General features: G+C 40.0%; 1 protein-coding gene across 11 annotated transcripts in view; it reads left to right on the forward strand.

The window, feature by feature from the left end:
• KALRN (kalirin RhoGEF kinase) overlaps positions 1–19464 on the forward strand; it is a 457536-nt gene that overhangs the window by 196607 nt on the left and 241465 nt on the right. For all 11 annotated transcript variants that reach the window (XM_079310809.1, XM_079310810.1, XM_079310805.1 and 8 more), the window contains exons 6-7: positions 10751–10873; positions 17366–17557. In XM_079310809.1, coding sequence (XP_079166935.1) covers positions 10751–10873; positions 17366–17557 — 315 coding nt within the window. The remainder of the gene's footprint in view (positions 1–10750; positions 10874–17365; positions 17558–19464) is intronic.

A 19464-nucleotide genomic window follows, 5' to 3' on the forward strand; every position in this document is an offset into this window, starting at 1 on the left:
ATTCACAAGTACACACCAACTGCTTTGTGCTGCTTCTACAACTGAAAGCAGCTACAAACCCCGTTTTGCCATCTGGTTTGAGGAAGTGTGGGATTGCCTTGCCTGCTGAGCAGAGCAGTACAGAGATCAGGGTAAATATATATCAGAAATTCTCTTCCCTGTGCCTGTAATTCTAGTGGTGAATGTCACCTTCCATTGCTGTAACCATCACTTCTTCCTCTGTGGCAAAGGGACAGGACCCTTTGTAGCCTCCTATTGACATTTCTGTTTCTCATGCAACAAGTCTGCTGCTGGTTCAATATCTCTGAGGGTACAAACTTCTTCCCTTAAAACTTTCATGACCTGAGTTCAAACTCCAGAAGCAAAGAACACAAGAATGTTCTGAAGGCATTTGTACTAATTTTTCAAATGTGGACAGTTGTCCATCAGGAAAGGCAATCATCTGCTGGACACTGATTTCTGTTGAGCTGGATTGGCATTGGAGCAGGAAAGGATGTAAAGTTCAAAGCTAAAAATTGGGAATTAAAACCACAGGGGTTAACTGCCTTTTCTCCTGTCGCACAGGAAACCTGTCCTGCTGTGGGAGTCCCAATCTGATGCGTAAAATAAACATCTCAGTGCTTTACTTCTTTCTCTATTAATTCATTCTGTCCTGTGCTGCCAGATCTGGTGGGTTTTTTTCTTTTATTGGCAGATAAATACACAGCACTTGGAACTGAACCTGATGTGAAAACACTAACAATGCTTCACTCTGCTGCAGCAGCTCGGGATGAGGGAAGAGCTGCGCGTTTCATCCTTGCCTAAAGAGATTTCATAGGGATCAGCACCTTCCCTTTTGGAAGGCTCCTTGCCTGCTGAGCCTTGCCCTGTAGCCCAGTTCCAGCTCCTCTCTCTGTCCGCTGGGGTATCCAGCAGGACTGTCCGTGCGCTGTGCGGAGCGCTCGGCATGGCCCGAGCCGCGGGCAGTCCTGCCCCGCTGCAGCTCCCGCTGCCGTGCAGCGCCGGCCCCGCTGCCCGGGGCTGGGACCCGCCGTGCTCCGCTGCCCGGGGCTGGGACCCGCCGTGCTCCGCTGCCCGGGGCTGGGCTGTGCTCCGCTGCCCGGGGCTGGGCTGTGCTCCGCTGCCCGGGGCTGGGACACGCCGTGCTCCGCTGCCCGGGGCTGGGACACGCCGTGCTCCGCTGCCCGGGGCTGGGACCCGCCGTGCTCCGCTGCCCGGGGCTGGGACCCGCCGTGCTCCGCTGCCCGGGGCTGGGACCCGCCGTGTTCCGCTGCCCGGGGCTGGGACCCGCCGTGCTCCGCTGCCCGGGGCTGGGACACGCCGTGTTCCGCTGCCCGGGGCTTCCTGCACACACACCCGCTGCTCCCCCTGCTTCCTCCTCCGACACAGGATGGCTCCAAAAATAATTGCAGGCAGTATGTTCTGATGGAATATTTTTGCGTTTGCAGAAATTTCCTCTTTCTTTCCCTTGCCAATTTTGATAGGGAGCATTTTGAGACTGTTTCAGCATCTCTGACTTGGCATCACTGGGAGGCACAGGAATGCTCCCCTGATCAGTATGGCACAAAAATGAGTTTTGGCAACTGAATACAGGCTTAAAACTCATTTCTAAGGATGATTATGGCACATTTTAACCACAAAGTTCTATTTTAGTGAATGAAGATGAGAAGACCCAAGTGCTCTAGAGGGCAACAAAACCAACACATCTAGAAAAAGATGGGCAAGCTGCTATTTTATTTTATTTTTGTTTATTATTTTGATCCTCAAATAGGTTAGGTGGTAGGAGACTAGCTGTCAGGAAGTAATGTAATTAAGCTGTACATGAGGCTCACAGACCCTTCATATCTACTTGTAGGGAATAGGTAAAGGTAGGTGAACAGTCTATGGAGCTGGTGGGGGTTGGAGAGGAAAAAACAGGAGCATGGTCTGTGGATAGTTTCTAGAAGTATCAGTGTCATTTTAAACCAGGTGGCTCTGACTTTTCTTGTTACAAGTACTGCACATTACGGAGAAACTGATTCAGAAATATTTTCTTCAACCCTCGTGTCTTGCAAGACCCGTCTGTATTATTTGGCACCAGAGTCCTGGATGCCTCATGTCCTGCACAGGTGCTGAAAAGGTGTCACAGACAAAACAGTCTTGAATTGAGGAATTTTGCTCAGTTTAAAGCTTATGAGCACAAACTTCTGATCTTGATTTGTGTGTTGAAAGGAAAAAGTAGGACATACTGCCATAAACACTTACTTTTCACCAGCCTAAATTTCCCTCATTTTTTGTCTTGGTTTATACTTCAGTCCACCAAAAGTTTGGTGGGCTGGTGGGCATTAGGGCATGTCAGGGATAATATTCACATAAGTTTGTTTTTTCTGCTCTTACAGCTATTCCCTGATTCTTAATTTTTTCTGCTGTTGTTCCTTAGAGTTCCTGCTCTGACATGGCCCACTCATTCCTCAGTGTGTTTCCAGCACATTGAACTGGTTGATTTTAGGGGTGGGCTAGGGTGACTGGGCACCCCAAAATCCCATGGACAGCTGATATCCTCCACTTTCCATCTATGTAGAGATCCCAGCACCAGACACGAAGCACCTTGACAAGTCAGGTGTTTAAAGCTGTGGTTACACCCAGCTGCATCTCTGTGCCTCACACACACATGGGTTTGGTAGAGGAATGCCACAATTGTGGTTCAAACCAGCAAACATCAGTCTGGTGTTCAGTGCATAATGTTAGCAGCTACTTGGAGTCACAGGAATGTCCCACATTCAGCCAGGAATAGAACCAGGGTCTGTAACAAAGTCACCAAACTCCTACAGTGTTTGCAACTGAATGAAAATTTCTTCTAAAAACTGAGAGGAAGATCCCCATCTGGGGGAAAATTTTCATAATTTTCACTGTTTTCCATTCATGTGGCTGTTGTCTGTTTATATCTTTTAGTACTACATTTCCTGTCCAGCTAATGAATTAATTTCCACTTAGACAGCAAGCAGTTCTCTGTAGATGATCTGTGGCCAGAAAAGGCCATTTCCATTTTAAGAAGCAGAAAATCCTTTCCAGGAATGCCTAAGTGTTTGATGTTATTAAGTGTGGTGGAAAGGTGCAATATCTCAAAAAGCAAGCAAACAACACAGATGTATAAAATACCCAGATGTCATCAGTTGTTCAGGATCTGTAATTTTCTTCCCCCTTCAACAATAAAATTCTTACTTCTCTATTCAACATTGTAGGAATCACATGCCTTACTTTGGTCATGGCTGTGGCTTGATATGTGTCAGGAAAAATTACAGATCTCTTACTCTGGCATTTAGTAGGAACATTCAGTGTGAGTATGTTGGAAATGGTGCTCTGCTATAAATACAAAGCTATTTGTCACATCACACATCTCACTAATGTTCTAGTGAGTTGAAAGTTGGGCCCATTGTCTGGAATAATTTAATGTACTGTAGCCTTACTTACTGTACTCTATGAATCATATACACAGATATTCATAATGGAAAAACTGTGTTCGTGCAGCATTGAGGTTTACACAAATACAGCTGTGGGTCTGAATCTTCAGCTGGTGTAAATTGGCCTTGTTGGAATGACACCAATTTATGCTGGCCATGGACTGCACTGCACACATGTGAAAGGGAAAGATCTGGCAGAGGTATTGGCTTGTCCATCACCATCTGTAAACACCAGACAAACACAAAAACAAACACAATGTGGTATTCAGGCCCTGGCTGAGCAAAGCATTTAGATATATGCTGTGTTCTATTTTAAAGCTACAAGTGCTTTGATTTAATTAAGGCTGTATTTACAAAGTGGCAACAGGAATTACAGCAGATTGGAATTTTTTTTGTTGTTGCTGAAATGGTTTTCATAAAATTTGTTGATTCGTGAAAAAAAAAAAATTAAATGTGCTATCAAAGTTTTCTTTAAGTTCAAATTTTATTCTGGAGCCAGTACCCTCCTACCTGAGAACAGCCATTTTCCTGTGACTGTGGAGGTACCCAGCCTGCTGTAACAGCCCTGTGGGCACTGATGGACATCAATGACCAACCTCAGTGCCAGCTTTGCCACAGCCCTGCTCTGCCAGACACTGATCCATCAACTCATTTTGTGCCATGACCTGGGACCTCCTCTCTGCTGTGGACCTGTGCTGTGGCCATGGGGCTGCATCTGAGCCTGGTCACCCTCACCAGACCTGATCCTGACGTGCTGGTTGACTTCATGGCTTAAGCTTGGACTTGACTTGTCACCAGAACTTGTGCAATGTTCTCTTGCTTAAATCTGTCAATTGCCAACCTCAGGGGCTGTGGGACAGGCTCTGGTTAATGAGGTCCCTGTTCTACCTGCTGAGTCTCTGGCTCCTTATCCCTTGGGGATCAGCTGGCCTGGACAGCCAGCATCAGTCCTCTGTTCTGCTGAATTCAGCTCAGGGACATGACTGGAGGGATTTTTCTGTATTCCAGGTAGAAGTCCTGGTTCTTTAGACTGTTGGCATTTCCCATGTGCTTCTTCATGGATGTGTTGCACTTCTGTTAGCCTTTCCCAGACGTTTAGGTGACCTAGACATATGGCTGGTTCCAATTAAACTGTAGTTTTGATTCCAGTCTGGAGATATTGGAGGAGTTTCTTGATTGTCTCTTATAAAGTTAGCTCACATGCAAATTTTTCCTGGATCATGCCCTTGCATGTCAGTGTAGACTGTGTGTGTACCACAAATCTGTTGCTCAGTATTCTTTTTGTTCAAATACTGGCTAAATTCAATTGCAAAAGATGTGAGAAATATGCCTTGACTTTTGTTTAATTGAGTTGTTGTGAATACTTGAACTCCCTTAATGAGATAGGAAAAGACCTTGTAGCTGTAAACTTTGTAAACCTCAAGAGAGGGACTCTGGCAGTTACTGTTCTCTGTGTGTTATTATTTTGTTTATATTGTGGAAACATATAAAAAGGAACTTGCTTAGCTGTAGATGCTCGCAGAGTGGAGCTTTCCACTTTCTGTTGTAGATTATTCAGTTTAGTAATGGCTGGACAGTTTTAAAAGTACAAAATGCATATGGATTCTTAAATGGACCTTTCTCTAATAAGCAATGCTTACCTCCCAACCTGTGAATCATGGATATTAAGTTTCTTAGTGATTGGTAAAAGTATTTGATAAAACAAATTTATTCTTTGAAAACCTTAAGTGACTACAGTGCTTGCCTTGAAAAAATTTATGGGGTCCACAGATTGGAAGAGATTGGAAAGCACTAATCTAACAGGGATTTCATCTGGCATATTATTAGTGGTCTACCCTCTCCACAACTACAGGCAAGACAGTATTTTAGATTAACATTTTTTGTCTCTTTGTTAGCAGCATATGGTGGCATAGTGAGAGAATATATTTATGACTACCTGGATTTCAAAACCCTGCCTCATATTTTCCCTAAGTGCTCTTGAACTTGCTCTTATTCAGAACATCATCTGAGTTGTGCTTGTCAAAGCAAATCACATGAACACTACTGGTCTTTGTCAGTATTTGTGCAGGGAACTACCAAGAGAAAAGATGGTGAGGCAAAGCAGAAGGTACTGACGTTGATCCAGCAGCTGTTGCTCTCCCACTTTTGTATCTCCTTTTCTAGAACTGATGCCAGAAGTACTGCACAAGTTATCCTAAATGATGTCAGCTGGAGTATTTCCAAAAAAGAAATAAAATCAACATCCACAAAGTCCTTAGGGTTTGTCCTTAGGATCTTAGTTGGGATTGAAAGATATCCATGAACTAAAACAAGTGCAGAGAAAGGCCACGTATCTTAAGAAGCTTCAAAAAAGCTGGGATGCAATAAAACAAACAGCACAAGAGACAATGAGCCCACCTGGTCCACACTGGAAAAAGTTTAACACTTGAGAGAACTTTTTTAACTTATAGGGAAATTTTGACCTAAGGGAAAATGTGTATAAACTGGGCATGAGTCTTGTGTAGATCAGGGAGGATGTGAACAGCTCACAGCAGCAGAAAGTTTTTGGAATTGCTTCTCATAGGAGGAGCTGAGCTGTAGCACTTCACTAGTTTTCAGGTGCAGCTTCATCCCTTTATGAAAGGAAATTTTATCCTGTGGTTGGCTGCCAAAAGCAGTGATTGGACTTGACCTGAATATCCCCTTGGAACCATTTTCTTTATATGTGTCCTACACTGTTCCTTAAGATGACATGGCTATAATGGCTATCATTCTGCCCTTAATTAACCATATTAGTGTGATATTTATGGCTCAGAATTTAGAGAGAAGATGATTTGCTACAAGCCAGATCATAATTAATTCCAGCCCTAGTATAGTATTCAATAGATTTGGGGTTTATTATTTTTAGCCTGTATAAACAATTTCATTAATAAATGTGTTCAGTTCACCAGTTGCTGAGGCCATGAGGGCTGTGATCCTCCCATCAACACCACTGGCACAGGGTGTCCTGCCAGCCAGTGCTGGGCACATCAACCTGTGGTGCTCTGCACCACTGTGCTCAGAACCCAGTGCTAATGCTCCTCAGCAAGCACTGACAAAACCAGGGAGCAGAGGTTTTTGTCTGAAATGATGTTATAAATCTCATTTTAGCTGATGTAGAGCTGGACTCTGCACAGCCTGCATACATGCTGTTCCATATCTGTGTGTTTCTTGTCTGTTCTCAAACAGCTGTTCTCACCCTGTACTCACTGGCCTGCCAGATGTTACAAATCCAGGGAAAAGATGGAGTCACATTCTCCCTCTGTAGGACTTACTCACAACCAGCTTGAGACCTGCTGTTTGGTCTAACACTTAACCTGGATTTTCTAGTAACTCATCAACTATGATGACAAAACACGAGGTTAAGAACTCATTGTTTCCAGCAGGACTGGTGCTGGAGATGTGATCTGATACCCTAATCTCAAGTGAAATTGCCTCAAGACCACATCTATCACAATTATTGGTGCATATATGATCACTAGTGACAGTGAGGCTAGATTCTTTTCAATGCATGGGGAAGAGACCTTTTGCATCATTCTTAGTTTCTCTGACTTTCATAAAAGACTAATTTCCTTAATTAAACGTAGCACTTAACATTCTTCAGTATATGCATTCAATTTTCTTTATGTATTGTGAGAAACGGGAATACAAGAGATAATCACACTGAAAGTTTATAATTTTAAAATGTGCTTAACCCCTCCCCCTGCTTCTCAGTCACTGGAAAACTCCTAAGTACTGAACTGGTCTCTAGATTATCTACAGCAAAATGGAGAAGTGCCAGTCTGGGAGACATTCTGGACAGTTGATTCACGTGTTTTTAGTGATGTAATGTCCAATCTTAGTTATTCTGTGCTGCTGTTCAGTGTGAATTCATGACTGCAGGAGTGATTAGAAGGCTCAAGAGCAGAATTATTTTACTGGCATCCAGCATGACTCCAACTAAGAAGTCTCAGGAATAATTAAAGATCCATTAATTTTGTGATAATCACTAGACTAGGTTTGTTAAGAGAGTCTTTTTCATGGATGGGATGAGATCAATTGATACAGTGCTGTATAGCAATGCTAGAGTGACACAGAAAATCTGTTTGCTGAGACACTCTGTCTGGCTTAAACTGATCTCATGGGGCACATTCTCCACCATTTGATATTTATTGTATTAAAAAATCATTCCTTTGACAGTGAAACGGACTTGTCAAAGGATCTTGAACATTTTTCCAGGAGCCCACATTAACCCCTTGAAACTGGGGCAGTCCTGGCAGGGTTGAGAGAAATAGCAATTGTTGGGTCATTGCCACGTTCACATCCGTACTGGTGCGTTCTAATTAAACAAACGAGGCAGCACACTCGCTTCAGGAACACAGGAAGCATCAGAGTTTCTCATGTGGAAAACAAGTTTCACTTGAAAGCTTGCAGGAAATATTGCTGGTAATATGGGCCAGGCATTGTTGACAGACCTTCATACCAAAACCTCCTGGCCACGCATTGCAAACTCTCACAGCACCATCACAACTCACATTTCCTCTGGTATTTTCAGAGTCTCAACTTGGAGTCACATTATTATGAGAAAATTGTTTGAGGCTATTTTAGAGTTTTTGGTCAAAGAAAAAAGTTTGAAAACACAATCTTTTGTATCCCAAAAGCAAATAAGACCTCATTTTTGGATATTTATTTAAATTCTATCATTGTTAAGGAAATCTTGTGACCTGTGGTACTGTGTAAATATCTCATCATTGAGATCTATTGCTCAGTGTTGCTCAAAATTCTTGAAGGACATCCTTTAAACTCTTGTTGTATATTTCACTTGATTTAACAAGACAAAAAAGGCAAATAATCTCTTAAACTTCCTTTCTTTTTCTTAATAGTTTATTATTTTACATTAAAAGAGAGAAGCATGGTTTAACTTAAGCTCGATTCTCATTCAGCAATATGTGTATAGATTAGATAAAGGAAATGCTCCCTATCCACAGAACAATAGATTACTTGTTTAAATTACTTGTCTTAAAAAGATCCTGATTCGGCTTTGCTGAGCATAAAATATTAAATTTACTGTTTATTTGTAGTGGATTCCTGCCAATTTTCTTCTCCCTGACTGTCTTTAGATTGTTTAAAACATTAAATAAAATGTTCTCATCAAACATATATCTGCTTACAAGAAACCTCTGTTGGTCTTTCCACAGAGACATAAAAATCTTGTTGTTAGGACATGAACTTTGCTGTTATGGAATTTTCCTTTTTTATTACCTTTATGTTTTTCCTGTCTTTTTTTTTTCCCTTTAAGCCCACAAGTGTGGCCAATTATATTGTGCTAATGTTGCTTATTAAATCTTCATAAAGTGAGAAAAAGGAGTCCAATGAGAGTGCTTCAAATGTCTCTTCAGGTGTAGTAGGTAGTTTCATTCTGTTTAATTAGCAAGAATGTTTGAATACTCTGACCTTATCCTTGCAAAAAAATTGTTACTTATATTTCCTGAAAAAATGGTGATAGGCCTGATCAGCTCCATTTGGGAAAAAAATGGGAAAGTAATTGTGAAAAGAAATGGGAAAGTATCTGTGTCATTGATATTACTTTAGGTTTTCATCTTTGTAACTTGAACTAAATTTGGCTTTTAGGACTATTTATCATCAGAAAATACAAGGCTGATGTAGATTCTATAGCTGCAAGTGTATTTTCATAAATAAAAGATTAGGAAGTCAGGAATATGTGACAGATTTTTGGGACCAGGTCAGTGTAGTGTGTCTGGTGACACTTGGAATGTTTATTTGCCTTTTGTTGAAAGGGATATTCAGTGTTATTTTTGTAAATCCCTTCCATACGTACAGCACACCCATGCTGGATTGAGTGCTCAGCATGAAATGTTGTTTTTCCTGCAGGAATCTTAGGTGACCCATGCAGGGCCTCTTCTCTCCTCTCAGGAGCATCATCTCCACAGGGAATGGGGACCTGACCCTGAGCAGCTACAGCAACAGAGCAGTGAGCTCTGAGTGTTCTTCAGCTGTCACAGGTCAAAAATTGCTATGCAGTGCTAAAGGACAAACCAGCTTTTTATTGGAGCACATGTAAATGTCATAACAAAGATCTGGACTGATCTTTTGACTCTAAGGTGGTTACTTGGGAGCTGCATCACTGCCTTTTTACCTTAAAACACTTTTTTAACGCCAGGGACTGAACTGACCTGACCTCTGCTGCCTCTATAATTAGATTTTCTTTTTTTTATAATTAATTAATGAATTAGGCAGGTTTCACTGTTATTATTATTATTATTATTATTATGAAAGAGTCCTTATTAATGGACAGTTCCCCAGCTTACTGGGATGGAGATAAGGGAATGTGGTTTTTAAGGGATCTTGCAAAAAACAAAATGTTTGCAGAAAAAAGAGATCTGAGATTGCAATTGCCTGCAGAGCTGTAATCAGGAGTAAAGAATGAAAGGCTCTCCCTGTGAATGCATTTAGTCTCTAACACAACACAGAACAGGCTAAAACATAAATGCACTATCTCTTAGCTGACTTGTGACAGCTTATAATGAATGAATGTGCTGCAGATTGAAATGTCACACTGACGTGCTTCTGAATAAGAAATGAGTTTCATCAGCTTTATTCAATATACTTTTATCTGTGTCTGAAGTACTGAGCAATCCATTTTGCTTGTGAGTACATTTGGAAGTGGAATAAGTTGAAATGTGTGCTCTCTATAGATATTAATAAAATTCTTTTCTTCTCTTCATTCCCAAAAATAATAAGTGAGAGATAGGCTGGGATCTGGCTATGGAATTGGAAAGATATAGGAATTAAATGTGTAGGAAGTCAACTGGCTACTTGAATGTAATATTTGGAAACTTTATGTATAGATAAAAAAGAAAGGGGTTTGAAAGAATCACATTGGTAATATTTATGGAATTTTTGGTCCATTTGTGAATTAAAGGTACTTTATAAACTTCTAGATCTTTGGTCAATGAAGAAATCCCTGATTATAGTTCCCTCTGCTGACATCTTTCTATATATGAAATTCCCATTCTTATAGAAAAGCTTGTGGGATCAAGCTTGCTGAGGAACATCTTTAATAAATTATTTTTCCTGACCTATCATTCTGTTAATAGTGAAATTTGGTGATAGCTTCAATGCTTCCATTGCTCAACAACAGTTTATTTTAATGAGGATCATAGGTGAGATGATTTTGGCTGTGTTACATGCACACCTATCTCAGAAGAGGATTTTTATATTTTGCACTGTCTCTTACCTTTTCCCTCCTTGTCTAACTGTTTTTTCCCTCTCTCTTGTGTGAACCCTTCCAGATGTTCGACTGGATCAGCCACAACAAAGAGTTGTTCCTGCAGAGTCACACCGAGATCGGGGTGAGCTACCAGCACGCCCTGGACCTGCAGACACAGCACAACCACTTTGCCATGAATTCCATGGTGAGTTGGAGCAGACAGGAGGGGGGACAGGGCCAGCACAGGGGCACCTCAGTGCACGGGCACGAGGCACCTTGAGAGGTGCTGTAAGGGTCACACTTTTGTTTACATTTTGAACAGCAAATACAATATTTTTTAAATTTTTGACATTTTTGGACTGGGAATTAATGAGAGCTGTAGGATGCACTTTAATAATTTATGCTTCTTCCTTCACACCCTGCTAAGGTACTTTTCAAAACCTTGAAATGAAGACACTAATCCAGCTGTCAGTTGTGGCCACAGTGGGATTTTGCTTTTTTCAGTTGTTAATTGGTCAGAATTTTTGAATACAACTCAATTTACTTTTCTTTTTCAAAAAGGAAAAATCATCATTATACCTTTAAAAGTACTTTGCTCATTTTCTTATTCTTTCCAGACAAAAGGTAATTGTCCTGGAAACTGCCCTGCTTTCAGTACAGAAATGAGGACAGGATGTATTGATGTTTTGATCTTGGCAGTGGGATAGAACAATGCATGTCTACCCCCTGCTGCAGTACACAGTGCAGAGATGAGCCCTCCCTGAGCACTCTCTGTCAGCTACAGCAAAGCTTGTCCTGAGTAAAGCACTCCAGCAGGTGAACCTCCTCCTGCTGAGCAGGGCCAGGCTGCAGCTGCCAGGGGCTGACACCTCAGTTGATGTGAAGTCACTGGAGAGCCACAGCTGCTCTGCTGCCCACGGGCAAGGCACTGCTGTCTGAAATGGGACCTGAGGAAGTTAAAGACCCCACACTGCTTTCATGAGGTTACAGGCATTGACCCTGGGATTCTGGCCAAATTCCAGGTCAGGTAATTAACTTCTCTGACCTGGGTCTCACAGGCCACTTCCACCTTGCTGGCTATTCTCCACTAAAAGCACTGTGCCTCACTAGGGCATTGCATAACAGTGGGAGATGAGAAGTGTTTATCATGCCTATTAATGTGTTTATTGTGATTATATCTGAACACAGCACTGAAAACCAGGCTCTAGGCACCTGCTAGTTAAACTTGCCATCACAGTGCCATCTAGCAAAATCCAGGATAACACTGCTTCCATATAACACTGCTGCTCTCAGAGTCCCAACAAGTAAATGTGTCCTTGGAGGTTAGTGCATTAAAATTCATTTGACTTATGAAAGATGCAAATTTGGTCATAATTCTTCAGAAATACTGTTAGAAGAGTCAAGCTGGAGGATCTCCCTCTTTTTTTTTTTTTTTGTGTAGTAATAATACCACAAAATATGGTAATGTAAAATAATGTTGTCTAGTATTATTTTCTTAAAATAACTGAGAGTTAGGCTTGGAAAGAGATCATTGCTGTTAATAGAAAATTAATTATTTTGCCAGAAATTTGATTTCTAATTTAGCTGAATCTTTTTACATGCAATACATCAACAACTGTTGGATTGAGAATAGCTCAGCTGTTTATTAGTCAGAAGTGTGAGTAATAAAATAACAAAATCTTGAGGCACTTTTTTTGGTCGTGAGGCTTGGGCTTTTTTATGGTATTGAATTTTGTTTGTTTTGTTGATACATTAAGGTCAATATCTAGTGAAGATCTGGAGGTAGACAAAGTAGGTAAAGATGGCTGTATGTTGAATGGGGAAAAAACATACAAACTTTGGTGAAAGTCAGATCAGATCTTGGATCTCTGAGGTGTTTTGTTTCGATTGTGTTTTTTGTCTGGATTTTTTTCTTTACACTGTGCCTAGTGTCCTTTAAGCCTGGCATAATTAATAATAATTAAAATACAGTCTTCAGTTCCTCTAGAAAATGCATACCCCTGATGTTTACTGGGTCATGCCTTCTGTTGCATGATCTTCCTGTACATGTCTATAGGCATGCTGTGACCAAAGCTTCCTTTTAGAAAAAACAATTTGCTGCTCTGTTTGTTACAATAATAATTCTTCCTTCTAAATGATCAATGTTGGATCTGGGGAAATAATATATTCGAGGCAATAAACTGTAGTGTGTTATTTTTCTTTCAAATAAGGAGCATGGATTATTTTTTTTCCTGTGATTCAAGGTAGTGCTTGTTTTCACTTCAGTTTCAAAATAAATTGTTACTCTTTATCACAGCTGTATAATGTTTGTACTGAAGCAATAATACTTTTCACAAAGATGAATATTTATCTCAGATCTTTTTCAAAATCTAATAAATTCACTAGAAAACAAAACCTCAGTGTTCCAGTATGGCACAAAGCATACTGGGTGTAGCTGTGCCTTGGATACCTGTGTACATGCCATTTGTTCTGGCTAAAGTTATTTGTATTTCCTTTGCCTGGACTTTTTTATGCCTGGATCTAATAACTTCCTTAAATTATGAGTTCCAGCTTTCTGCACACAAAAATGGGAGTGTTCAGTGCTGATACTGCTGCCTGCCCTGCTGTCAGGGAATTACCTGACAGCACACAGAGATCCATCTTGTCCTAAATCACAATATATTTCTAACATGTTATAATTATCATGTAAAGGCTAATAATGTCTGTTGAAAATTCCCAATATTTGTCTTCAATGAATGGTATTTTTCTGTATGTAGGCTGAGCTAAAATGCCATCCAGTATTGCACAGGCTACGTGTAATTGGTCTTGTTATAGAAACTTAAAGGTCTTAAAGAATCTCATGAGGGTTTTTTTGTCACTGAAACATTCTGCTTTGGATTTATGTGTTAGGCTCATTTCATGTACAGTTTCTAAAGTCACAGTAGCACAGTGCAAACTACTCATTTTTTTATTTAATTTTAAAGAAAAACCCTTCAACAATCAAATTTCACTTTCAATTAATCTGCAGAACCCTTCTCTTGTAGCCCACCTTTTGCTGCTTGCCATCAGTATCTCACCTAGTCCTCTAGGAAATAAGAGGAACACAGCCAAATTCCTTGCAGATTTAATGCTTTCCACTGCTCATTTTTCTTTTGTGAGTGTCAGGCATTCTTTTTACAAGTGTGTCACAAGAAAGTGTTGTCTCAGGCAGGCTTGGAGGGTTTAATTAAGAGGGGAGGTCTCCCAGCATGCAGAGAGATGATCAGGGATGGATTGCTGCGTTTCCCTGGGGGGGACCATTCCACAATTGCAGCTCCTCTGCTGTCAGTGCTGATTGCTGGCACTGGGGGCTCTTGCTGAGCCTGTGCTGGGACCTGGCAGTGCCTGCTGTGCTGAAGGAGCTGCTGTGTCTCAAACACTGGCCCCAGAATCCAGGCCTGGGCTGGGCCATAGGAATGGGCTGAGACTTGCTGGACAAAGAGGGGAATGGGAACTTGTAAGGCACTGTTCAAGGTGTTTGTAAACTGTAAAAGAAATGCTTTCCTATCATTATATCAATATATATGCAGGGAAATTTTGATTTTTTTTTTTTTTTCCAGCCCAGTGATTTTTAGAAGGTAAAAATCCCTTTTTTGGACTAAAGTTTCAAAGTTGAAATAATGGTGATAAAAAGTTAATATTAGGAGTGTCGTTGAAAAGTGTGCAAGTACATGTGAAATAAAGTTTTTTTCAATGCTGAAAGGTATATTTTAGCTAAAATTTCAGTGCATCCCAGTGTCATGACTACAGGTTGGCAACTGAAGTGCTTTTATTCTAGACATTAATATGATTTTTCCTCATTTTTTGACCTATTGTGCTCTTATATAGCTATAAATGAGTGAACCCTTGCAGTCCTCTTCAGGGACCCCTCTCAGTTTTGAAGAAGGATGAGGTTAGGTTAAACTTAAAGTGAGATTTTTCATGCAACTGCTATGGTGGATTTTCCAAGCCTAAAAGAAAAACAAAGTCACAGACATTAGTTGCTCTATTGAATTTATTTCCTATTAACATTGACAGGTCTATATAAAAGTGATACAGAAAAAGTCACAATTCACTCAGTTTATAGAAATGAGCTAACCAGCGGGACAGGAAGATTTAACTTTGTAAAATGTCAACAGATGAATTTCATCAGCATAGATTTTCCATTTTACTTCAGAACATTACACATTGGCAGGTAAAGATGAAAGAAAAAACCTGTCTTACAATGTTTGTTCTTCTTCAAGGTGGAAAAGAAATGTCTTTCATTTTGTGGATTGTGGTCAGTTAAATGTTGGGTTTTTTCCTGAAAGTAAATTATGGATTGCCTTGAAGCCATACTGCATTTTACTTCATCTGCAACAGCAATGCAGAAGAGCACATCAAAGGTGATACTGCACTTGAATGTATTTGTTGCACAAAAATGAGCAGGAGAAGCTCAGGAGTCTCTGTTCTCTGAGCCTTTTCCACTTGGTGCACAAAGAATGGAGGTGTGAGCTGGTGATGCCCAAACTGCTCCTTGCTTCCTGCTGAACAAGCTGTGGAGTCAGTGGGTTTGTACCCTTCATGAAAAATTCTCATATAGCAAAGAGAAATTTTCATCGTCATCCCTGTATCAAAATAACAATATATACATCTCTCTGACTTAAAAACCAGACTCAGAACATCTGCTGCAGTTCAGCTAAACTTACCCTCACCCTCCTGCTGCTTAACACATCTGTGCACTGGAGCCATTGGGAGCCAGGGAATTCACAGTTGTTTCCTCCATGCCCACTGAGATAATTCAGCATGGGAGAAAAGAAATAAACAAAATCAGCATCAAATCAGCCATTTTCTACATGAAATCAAAACTTCTTCAGGAACTTTTTCTTGAAACACAGCAATGTTTCGTGACTTTGGCACAACTCATCTAAGTTTTAGCGCCTGTAGTGATGCTGCACTACTTTCCACCAAAGGATTGACCTGAAATGTTGCAAAATTATCTTGGCTGAGGTTTACTCATGAAGGATTTCTGGGAAAAAGGCTTAAAATTTAGTCTGATTTCCAGTTTCTAACCTAGAGAGACACAAAGAAATGTTGGACTGTGGCTGGTAGTCAAAATTTCAAATCAAAGTGTCTTTTTTTAGCATGCTTTAAGCTCTGCAACAAGTTTGATTTGTTTCTCTAGTTGTAGTGAAAAAAAAAAAAAGTAATTTTTAAAAAATTAATCTAATGATTTTGAGCCAAATCAAATTTTTAAGAAAAGGCTTTGTGGTAAGGGGAAAAAACCAAGGCTGGGTATTGCTCTAGATCTATGTTATTTATGTCACAGTTGGCACAGTCATGGTTCTGCCAGGGAGAATTGAGTGGCTCAAAGGGCTGGGACCCAATCTTTTTCCTCTTTAGCACCTACAGTTATGATGAATGTGCTTCAGAGTTATCCCACACACTTTGCAGACATACTTTGCCCTGCTTTACAACTTAGTTTGGAGCCGTGCCTACCTTGGCAGTGCTGTGTTGCATTTCATGTTTGGATTGGCAGATACCTTTCCACGTTTTGCTCCCACTCACTCTGATGAGATCCTGCTCCAACAAACACTTCCATCTCTGATTTATTATTTGCCCATGAGTAATGCTGCTAAAATCTTTAGGGCTGTGTCTGTCCTTGTGCCTGAGGGTCTTACAGATTCTACTTCCAGAAATTTCTAAAGCCCTTAGGAAATAGTTTAGAGAGACAAAAAAGCAGCAGTAAGTCATAATTAGCAAAACATCTCAAATTTTGAGATGTTCCTTTCCTCTGGTGAAGAGGAAAGAGAAAAGAAAAATACTTAAATCAAATGACTTTCCAGGAATCTGCAGGACAGCTGTCATTTTTCTTTGGATGGTGCATCATTGTAGAGCACTGTCATGATGGCTATTTATTTTCAGCTTACATTCCTATGCAGAATGGGGGTATTGTAATGCAATTATATTGCTGTCCGTGGTTTGGTTTGAGAAAAAACTATTCTTCCATTTCTTCAAGGCTGAATAAAAACAATAATGGAAAATTCTTATGAAAGAACAGAAAATATTACACTTTTTGAGGTTTCGAATCCTTCTAAATGCAGAATAGAGTTGAATAATATCTCTGCTGGAGAACAGCTTAAAATAGCCTGCAGAAAAGATAACATTTAAACTGAAGGCCATAATGTAATAGACATTTCTATGGAAACACTTATATTTCTATAGAATATCCTTATGAGCTCTTTTAAATTCTGCAAGACTTTTCCATTTGTTGACACTCCATGTCTATAAAGGATTATCAGACAGTTCTCAAAGGGCATAAAGCAAACATTTTTCTTACAAATTGGTGGATATAGCGTCCATAAATATGAATTAATGCAACAAAAATATCAGGAATAATATAGAACCAATGAGTACACCCTAACAGGTGACTGAATAGGTGAAGTATGGCAACTTAGTTTTACATAAATAAATTCAAGGAGAAAGGGGGAGATAACAAAGTTAGATAATTGCATAGATGTACAGAAAAAATGCAGAGGGATGTGTTTTTAGAGTGGAAGGTAGTATGCCTCCTATTCACACATATTTTAGCAGGTGGTTGATTGCTCTCACTGAACTGCTTGGCTTTACTCCAGCTGATGGTGTTTGGAATGTGTAATGAAGGCAGAGGGTGGTCACAGCTCTCTCTTCTCTGTATTTCCATGTGCTGTTCAATTTTCAGAATGCCTATGTCAACATCAACCGAATCATGTCCGTGGCATCCCGGCTCTCCGAGGCAGGACACTATGCTTCCCAGCAGATCAAACAAATATCCAGCCAGCTGGATCAAGAGTGGAAGAGTTTTGCTGCAGCTCTGGATGAGCGCAGCACCATCTTAGCCATGTCTGCTGTCTTTCACCAGAAAGCTGAGCAGGTGAGTCCCTTTGGGAGAGGCAAAGTGGTCCCTGCTGCCTCAGTAAAGGGGGTGCTGCAGTTATTACTTGGTGGGTTTTGGTTTATGTGCAGTCAGGCTGAGCTTTGTTCCTGTGGGCTCAGTGTCCCAAAAACAAACAGTAACATTTCCACCCTAAAAACAGCCCCTATCCCCTGGTGGGTGAGAAATTATGTTTTCATTTTAGTAATAAGTGATCGTAACTGAATATGAATGTGATCATACATTGGTGCATTAGCAAGCTGATTTATTTATAATATTTCATTAGTGCTGTGAATCAATTCAGGATTATTATGGTGAGGAAAACTGTATCTGCACTCATGTATATGTGCTATGTACAGATGAATATTTACACATGTGACAAAGGTGCAGACCAGCAGGCAATTTCTAGGAGCCAAATAATATTGTTAGTGAATATTATGGAATTCATTCCCTCACTTACAGTGCTCTCCATAGCCCCAGACTTTGCTAGACATCATCAACTAGAGATTTCAGAGACAGCTGTGAACATCAAAGAAAATTTTCCATACCCCTGAACTCTATTTTGTGTCTTTAACAACTACAAGAACAGTTCCATAGTTCATAGCTAGAATAAAGATATAAAATGTCACTGAATAAACCTTGTACTTTTTTTTTTTTTTTCATCTAAACTAGGTCCACCTAATGATGATACTTCAACATTGATTATATGTTCATTACATTCATTTTCTAGTGACAAACTCTGCTTTGGGGCTCTCTTCAGTGTTAATGAGTGCTTGTTTTTCCAAATAGTTAATACCAAAGCTGCTGAGTGGGTGTGCTTGATATTTATAAAATAACCCATATTTGAAGCATCTGAAGAAGAAATTGTAAGAGATAAACCAGAAACCATGTCTCTTGAGCCAGAATATATGTGTAGTAAAGGTTATATTAAAGAGTAAAGATTTTCCTCATTGTTTGTTTCTGACTGTAGAATTATGATGGATTTTTCTTTATTCTGTGCTTCTTATTGACAACAGGCAATAACATAGAGCAATTACTCACCCTACTGGGCACTTACTCATGTAAGCACACTCAGTGCCTTTGATGGGACTGATAATCTAAGAGATGCCCAGTACAAAAAATTTCATCTCCTTACAGTGGGCACTGTAGTGATTAGGTGTGGTCTTCATGGTAATAATTGTTCAATCATCATATATTCATAAAGGAAAATAAAAAAAAGAATTTATATGAAGTCTGTAGTCCCAATGAAAATGTTAGGGTTTATTAATTAATTAGATAGTTCTTGTTTGCTTGGTTTAGGTTTGGGGTAGTAGTTTTTTCCACTTTATTTTTAAAATTTTTTAATGAGTGACCCCCTATTTCTCTGAAGTCTTGTTTGCTGAGGTATTGTGCAGCATGAAAGGCAATAAACCAGAAAACCATACTGACCTGCCTGGCACCTCTTCCCAACAAACCAAAGTTTGTGCTGTCTGATAGGAGCCAATCTCTCATTATTCACAGACAGGAAAATTTGCTAATTGTGCCAGCAGTTGCTCCTTATTTGCAGTAAGAGAAAATTCAGTGGAAGAAAAATGCTGGTGTGAAACCTGTGAACTCAGCTACATGGGGGTGCCACTGTGTCCATGAGCCAGGACTAAGATTTTATCCCTGTCTTAGTACTCTGGCATAAATCAACATCTTCAGTTTATAATTTGGTCATTTAACCTCTGTGTAGTATAAATAGTGAGGTGATTGAGATTTGGTGTGTAACTAAGTCTGTTGTCTATCAAACATTCATTCCAAATGTGACTCTTTATTAGTTGGCATCAGCCACAGGGGTTTTTTAAATCAGGGCTTAATTATTTTACAATAAATAGAGCTTACTATGAAATAGGGCTTTATTGTGAAGTAAAGATAGAGATAAACCC

The sequence above is a fragment of the Erithacus rubecula genome (genome assembly GCF_903797595.1).
Source record: "Erithacus rubecula genome assembly, chromosome: 8".
Classification (NCBI taxonomy): Eukaryota; Metazoa; Chordata; class Aves; order Passeriformes; family Muscicapidae; genus Erithacus; species Erithacus rubecula.